At 57.7% G+C, this 7,734-nt stretch overlaps 1 protein-coding gene across 1 annotated transcript in view; it reads left to right on the forward strand.

Moving 5' to 3' along the window:
* The first annotated feature begins 93 nt into the window (after nucleotides 1-93).
* IRS1 (insulin receptor substrate 1) overlaps nucleotides 94-7,734 on the forward strand; it is a 59,497-nt gene continuing 51,856 nt past the window's right edge. Inside the window, exon 1 of the mRNA XM_004674229.1 lies at nucleotides 94-4,819. Within this exon, the coding sequence (XP_004674286.1) occupies nucleotides 1,103-4,798 (3,696 nt within the window). The 5' untranslated portion in view covers nucleotides 94-1,102 and the 3' untranslated portion in view covers nucleotides 4,799-4,819. The remainder of the gene's footprint in view (nucleotides 4,820-7,734) is intronic.

The raw sequence follows: 7,734 nt of genomic DNA on the forward strand, positions 1-7,734 counted from the left end.
TGTAGAGACCCGGGCGGGAGCCTCCCGGCGGCGGCGGCAGCCGGGCTGCGGAGCGCGGAGGCTCCATCACGTGCTTTTCTCCTCCGAGTGAGACGGCGGCGCGGTCGGAGGGGGCCGGCGCGCCGAGCCAGACGCCGCCGCTTGTTTTGGTTGGGGCTCTCGGCAACTCTCCGAGGAGGAGGCGGGAGGAGGGGAGAGAAGTAACTGCGGCGGCAGCGCCTCCCGGGGAAGAGGCGTCTTCCCCGACTGCTTCCCAAGCCTCCCCCCTCGCCGCCCGCCCTCGTCCCCTCCCCTCCGCCCCTGCCGACTAGGGCGAGGGGCAGGGATGAGCCTGGCCCTCCGGCCGGTGCCCCGCGCCCCCGCTGCCCAGTAGCCCTTCGCGTGGACCCGCCACTCTCTCCGCTCGCCGAGATGGGCCCGAACCAGGGCTGCAGAGGACGCGTCCGCGGGCGGCGGCAGCCACGGCAGCAACAGCCGCAGCGCCGCGGTCTCTGCGCTTGAGCTGGTATTTGGGCGGCTGGTGGCGGCGCGGACGGTTGGGGGGGGGGAGGGTGGGAGGAGGCGGAGGAGGAGGCGAAGGAGGAGGAGGGAGAACCCCGTGCAACGTTGGGACTTGGCAGCTCGCCTCCCCCTGCCCAAGGATATTTAATTTGCCTCGGGAATCGCTACTTCCAGAGGGGAACTCAGGAGGGAAGGCGCGCGCGCCTGGAGGGACGACGCGGGGACTCCGAGGCGCCGCCGCCTGCCCGAGCCGGACTCCAGCCCCGGCGGCGAGAGATGCTTCTTCGCTCCTTCCCGGCTGCGGCGGCTGAGAGGGCACTGGGCTCTCGGAGGATCTGGGCTGCGCTGCCGCCGGACGCCCGGCTTGTCCCCCGGGCATGAAACGCCCCTAAACTCAGGTCGGGGCTCTCTCCTGCGCGCAGCCGCCGCGTCCTCCTTGGACTGCCCCTCCTCGGCGCGGGGAGCGGCGTGGATTTTGGAGTCCGGGTTTCTGCCGCCTCCAGCCCTGTTTGCATGTGCGGGGCCGCGGCGCGGAGCCTCCGCCCCCCACCCGGTTGTTTTTCCGCGCCTGCCTCTGCTCCGTGGTCGTGGCGGCGGCAGCATGGCGAGCCCTCCGGAGACCGACGGCTTCTCGGACGTGCGCAAGGTGGGCTACCTGCGCAAACCCAAGAGCATGCACAAGCGCTTTTTCGTGCTGCGGGCGGCCAGTGAGACTGGGGGCCCCGCGCGCCTTGAGTACTATGAGAACGAGAAGAAGTGGCGGCACAAGTCGAGCGCCCCCAAACGCTCGATCCCCCTCGAGAGCTGCTTCAACATCAACAAGCGGGCTGACTCCAAGAACAAGCACCTGGTGGCCCTCTACACCCGGGACGAGCACTTTGCCATCGCAGCGGACAGCGAGGCCGAGCAGGACAGCTGGTACCAGGCCCTGCTGCAGCTGCACAACCGTGCCAAGGGCCACCACGACGGGGCCTCAGCGCCCGGCGCGGGCGTCGGTGGGGGCAGCTGCAGTGGCAGCTCTGGCCTCGGGGAGGCTGGGGAGGACTTGAGCTATGGGGACATGCCCCCAGGACCCGCGTTCAAGGAGGTCTGGCAGGTGATCCTGAAACCCAAGGGTCTGGGGCAGACAAAGAACCTGATTGGCATCTACCGTCTCTGCCTGACCAGCAAGACCATCAGCTTTGTGAAGTTGAACTCTGAGGCAGCGGCTGTGGTGCTGCAGCTGATGAACATCAGGCGCTGTGGCCACTCAGAGAACTTCTTCTTCATCGAAGTGGGCCGTTCTGCAGTGACTGGACCTGGGGAGTTCTGGATGCAGGTGGATGACTCCGTGGTGGCCCAGAACATGCACGAGACCATCCTGGAGGCCATGCGGGCCATGAGCGACGAGTTCCGCCCTCGAAGCAAGAGCCAGTCCTCCTCCAACTGCTCTAATCCCATCAGTGTCCCCCTGCGCCGGCACCACCTCAACAACCCGCCGCCCAGCCAAGTGGGGCTCACGCGCCGCTCGCGCACGGAGAGCATCACCGCCACCTCCCCCGCCAGCCTGGTGGGCGGGAAGCAGGGCTCCTTCCGTGTTCGGGCCTCCAGTGATGGCGAAGGCACGATGTCCCGCCCAGCCTCGGTGGATGGCAGCCCCGTGAGTCCCAGCACCAACCGGACCCACGCGCACCGGCACCGGGGCAGCTCCCGGCTGCACCCGCCTCTCAACCACAGCCGCTCTATCCCCATGCCCTCCTCTCGCTGCTCCCCTTCGGCCACCAGTCCGGTCAGCCTGTCCTCCAGCAGCACCAGCGGCCACGGCTCCACCTCCGACTGTCTCTTCCCACGGCGGTCCAGCGCTTCTGTGTCTGGGTCCCCCAGCGACGGGGGTTTCATCTCCTCGGATGAGTACGGCTCCAGCCCCTGCGATTTCCGAAGTTCTTTCCGCAGTGTCACCCCAGATTCGCTGGGCCACACCCCACCCGCCCGTGGTGAGGAGGAGCTAAGCAACTATATCTGCATGGGCGGCAAGGGCGTTTCCACTCTCGCCGCCCCCAATGGACACTACATTCTGCCTCGAGGTGGCAATGGTCACCGCTACATCCCAGGAACTAGTCTGGGGCTGAGCCCAGCCCTGGCTGGGGATGAAACGGCCGGTGCTGCAGATCTGGATAATCGGTTCCGAAAGCGGACTCACTCTGCTGGCACCTCCCCTACCATTTCCCACCAGAAGACCCCATCCCAGTCCTCCGTGGCTTCCATTGAGGAATATACAGAGATGATGCCTGCTTACCCGCCGGGAGGTGGCAGTGGCGGCCGGCTGCCGGGCTACCGGCAGTCGGCCTTCGTGCCCACCCACTCCTACCCTGAGGAGGGTCTGGAAATGCACCCCATGGAGCGCCGTGGGTGCCCTCACCGCCCAGATGCCTCCACCCTCCACACTGATGATGGCTACATGCCCATGTCCCCAGGGGTGGCCCCAGTGCCCAGCGGCCGGAAGGGCAGTGGCGAGTACATGCCCATGAGCCCTAAGAGCGTGTCTGCCCCGCAGCAGATCATCAACCCCATCAGACGCCATCCCCAGAGGGTGGACCCCAATGGCTACATGATGATGTCCCCAAGCGGCAGCTGCTCTCCCGACACTGGAGGTGGGCCCGGCAGCAGCAACGCCGCCCCTCCTGGGAGCAGCTATGGCAAGCTATGGACAAATGGGGTAGGGGCACATCACGCCCATGCCCTGCCGCACCCCAAACTTCCTGTGGAGAGCGGTGGTAGCAAGCTCTTGTCTTGTACAGGTGACTACATGAACATGTCACCAGTGGGGGACTCCAACACCAGCAGCCCCTCCGATTGCTACTACGGCCCAGAGGACCCCCAGCACAAGCCGGTCCTCTCCTACTACTCATTGCCAAGGTCCTTTAAGCACACCCAGCGCCCCGGGGAACTGGAGGAGAGTGCCCGGCACCAGCACCTCCGCCTCTCCTCCAGCTCTGGCCGGCTCCTCTGTGCTGCAGCGGCAGAAGATTCCTCCTCCTCCACCAGCAGTGACAGTCTGGGCGGGGGGTACTGTGGGGTGAGACCGGAGTCCGGCCTCCTGCATCTCCACCATCAGGTCTTGCAGCCCCATCTGCCCCAAAAGGTGGACACAGCTGCCCAGACCAACAGCCGCCTGACTCGGCCCACAAGGCTGTCCCTGGGGGATCCTAAGGCCAGCACCTTACCCCGGGCACGAGAGCAGCCGCCGCAGCCCCTGCTGCACCCTCCAGAGCCCAAGAGCCCAGGGGAGTACGTGAATATCGAATTTGGGAGTGATCAGCCAGGTTACCTGTCTGGCCCCACAGCTCCCCACAGCTCGCCTTCTGTCAGGTGTGCCTCCCAGCTGCAGCCAGCACCCAGGGAGGAAGAGTCCGGTACCGAAGAGTACATGAACATGGACCTGGGGCCGGGCCGGAGGGCTGCCTGGCAGGAGAGCCCGGGGGTGCAGGCGGGCAAAGTGGGTCCTGCACCCCCTGGGGCAGCTAGCATGTGCAGGCCCACCCGGGCGGTGCCCAGCAGCCGGGGGGACTACATGACCATGCAGATGGGCTGCTCCCGGCAGAGCTACGTGGACACCTCGCCAGTGGCCCCGGTCAGCTACGCTGACATGCGGACAGGCATTGTCGCGGAGGAGGCCAGCCTCCCAGGGGCAACAGCAGCTGCGCCCTCCTCATCCTCAGCAGCCTCTACTTCTCCCACTGCACCTCCAGGAGCTGGGGAGCTGGCAGCCCACTCTTCCCTGCTGGGGGGCCCTCAGGGACCTGCGGGCTTGAGCGCCTTCAGCCGGGTGAACCTCAGTCCCAACCGCAACCAGAGTGCCAAAGTGATCCGTGCAGACCCTCAAGGGTGCAGGAGGCGGCACAGCTCCGAGACCTTCTCTTCCACACCCAGTGCCACCCGGCCCTTCGGAGGGGGGGCCGCTGTAGGGGGCAGCGGTGGGGGCAGCAGCAGCACAGAGGATGTGAAACGCCACAGCTCTGCTTCCTTTGAGAACGTGTGGCTGAGGCCCGGGGAGCTTGGGGGAGCCCCCAAGGAGCCGGCCCAGGTGTGTGGGGCTGCTGGGGGTTTGGAGAATGGTCTTAACTACATAGACCTGGATTTGGTCAAGGACTTCAAACAGCACCCAAAGGAGCACTCTCCACAAGCGCAGACTCCCCCAACCTTGCCCCCTCATCAGCCTCTGGGCAGCAGCGAGAGCAGTTCCACCAGCCACTCCAGTGAGGATTTAAGCGCCTATGCCAGCATCAGTTTCCAGAAGCAGCCAGAGGACCTCCAGTAGCTGAACTGGACATCACAGCAGGTGCGTTTCTTGGTGACAAAGTCAGAAGAGCCAAACTGTTTCTGACCGTATATTGGGATTCTGTTCCTCTCTGCCTCTGTCCCCTTCTTTCCTTCCTTTCCCACTGTGACCTTAGGGAGTGCTTAAGGGAGCCGGGAGGTCAGGGTGTCCAGAATGCTCACCCACAGGGACACCTGCCAGAAATCAAGTAAGCCCACAAGAGCAGCCATCCAGGAAGACACTGTCATTCGCGGTTCCCAAGTGAAATACATGAGCATGTTGAAAACACAGCCTCAGATAGCAGTTTGTGAAGTTCATGTATCTGAATCTTGGTTTCTGTAAAAATTCTCTTTGGATGGTATATTTTGGTCAGTCCTTGGAAGGGACAAGGCTACAAAAATGTTTGTTAGAACAGGGGCTAAATCTTACCGAGTTGCTTTTCGCATTTTAGTTCTGGGCTGACCCAATACCAAGACAGCCTAAATCACAGTGGGAAACAGCACTTTTTATTCACGCTGCCCTAAAAGATTGAGTAAAAATATTGTCTAGGTTCATTTAGAAATACCAGCTTGTCTCTTAAGACTCTCGTTAAAGTGTGACGTTTTCTCTCAATTCCTGGGGCAGGATTTGTGAAATGTTACTCACACACAGACCTACCACCTCCCAGGCATGGCTGCTTTCATAGAGCATGCAGTGAAGTCTACAGGAGTCTGGGGCCCATTATTAGTTAAGAGTTATGGAAATTCACCCCAGCGTGTCTGCCTCTCAGTTGTCTGTTCTTGTAGTGGCTTGCCCAGAGACATCACACAGCATTTGGGGGCTGCTGTACCTCTTCTATGAAATCACTTAACATTTTCATGTTGAAAAGGAGGAGGATTAAGCCAGGGAAGTGGAGGGATTTTGTTTTGTTTTGTTTCTGCTTTGACTGTGAGGGCTAAACCCTGTCCTCCCCCTTTGGAGAATATTTACCGTTTGCCTTTAAGTTCAAGAGTGGCTGCCCCAGTAAATGTTGAAAGTTGGCCTTCAATCTGCTGTGGCTAAGGCTGTACTGAAAATGAAAAACATTTGTAATAGGAAATGAGCCTGTCCTTTGCTTCTGTTGAGCCTATTTTCTGGTGGTCCTAATTGTGGGAAGAAGAGAGGAGGATAGTTTGCAAATAATGTGATGAGCTGGCAAAGCAGAAGTTTCCAGCATTTGGAAATACTTTAGTCTGACAAACTGATTATCATGGGATAGCCTTTCTATATATGTTTCACAGAATGAGCCTTATTCACATTATTCTTCTAAACATGTGCCCATTCCTAAGAGACTGGTTTGTGTATTGCACATCTGCTACTTGGCACTTTGACATTCCGAATTCAGTGGTCAGTCTTCCTGATCCTCCCCATTTCCAGTATTTGACTGCAGTCACTCTACTTTGTGGACCAACACTGGGGTATGTGACCAAGACTTTAAGTGATATATTGAAAACACCTTTACTTGATCAGTAGTCAGCCTTTATTTTCATGATTCACTGAATAGGTTTTTGTGTGCATAACATCAACAGAAAAAAAAATCTCAGTTCTTTCGAATGTTTGGGGAAAGATGAAAAACCCTCTAAGAAATGGTTACATTGGTGTTTTATTTCGAAAGTAATGAGATCGATGGGTAAAAACCAAGCAGAACTAAAAATTTTGGTTATAAAGGAGATGAAGAGGTTAAGAAATTGTTCTCACTTGCCTTCTTAATTTGAAAAGGTTTCTTTTTACAATATAGAATGAATAATATTTGCTCTGAAGAAAACTGATGAGCAAATGGAGTTCGTGTTTTTAAACAGGCTTTAAAATAAAGTCTTTCTTGTGTGGAGGAGACACAAACCAACCCAAACAAAACAATCTATTCTTAGCTTTCTATGGAAAATAATTACATTCCAGAATAATCATATAATCACATCCCTAATAATCTTGAAGTAGCAGACCATGCTTTGACAGTATCGTGCCAGGACAATTCTACAATGCGTTGTAAGATGTAAATGGAGAGCAAAGAGGTGGTGTGTGTATGTGTGTGTCTGTGTGTTTTAAGTGCCGCAGCAAATGCTGCTTGGCACTTCCACATTCCAAATTCAGTTTGCTTGCTTTTGCCCTGTGGAGTCTGAAGACGTGATTTGATAGTCATCATCGCAAACAAAAGAAATCATACCAGTCCCTGGCAAACAACTTTTCCTGGGAATGAGGTGAAATGTGTGAAAGCTCAGTTCTTTCTTCAAGTCTTTGGCTGTTGGCTCTTTCCCCTGTCTTAGGTGAAACCTGCAACGTGAAAAAAAAGTCTTTTCCACTATCTGTCTACAGGAGAACATGTGTGAGGTAGTTAGCTCAGGGATTTGGGGGACACTTCTTCACCCCTGTCCCTTTTTCTCTTGGCAATCTGAGCCTTACTAACTTCCCTCCCACCTGCTAGGTGGTTTCCAGTATCCTCCCCTCCCACACTCTTTGCTTTCCATCTCTAATTGCTTTTCTCCCCCGTCTATTTCCGAATTTCTACTCTGACCCTCTCTGCAGTGGAAATCCAGAGCCTGAGAAAGAGGCCAGCAGGCAGGAGAGGCCTCGTGGTGGTCGCCCAGCTACCTTTAACCAGCATTTAGCGCACCCTTGATTTTCGGTTTTGAAACCGCAGCTTTGACAAAGACACAGCCCTTACCAGCCCTTTTAGCTTCCATGTTTTGTTTTTGCCATGCTTGCTGTCCCACCCCCCCCCAAAACCGGCCCCCTTCTTCCTCTTTCCTTGCGATTTTAAGGATTCCGTGTCCCCACGGTCGCCTCCCACTGTTCCCCGCCTCTCCCTCCTCCCTTCCCCTCCATGTGTGGCCTTTTTGTCTGGCGCAAACCCGCTCGGCTCTGGCACTTTCCCGTTTCCCGGGTCACCTCCGCTTCCTGCATTCCTCCCCTATTTATTTGGC

This window comes from Condylura cristata, unplaced genomic scaffold, assembly GCF_000260355.1.
Source record: "Condylura cristata isolate star-nosed mole 26May11 unplaced genomic scaffold, ConCri1.0 scaffold00002, whole genome shotgun sequence".
In the NCBI taxonomy this organism is placed as follows: Eukaryota; Metazoa; Chordata; class Mammalia; order Eulipotyphla; family Talpidae; genus Condylura; species Condylura cristata.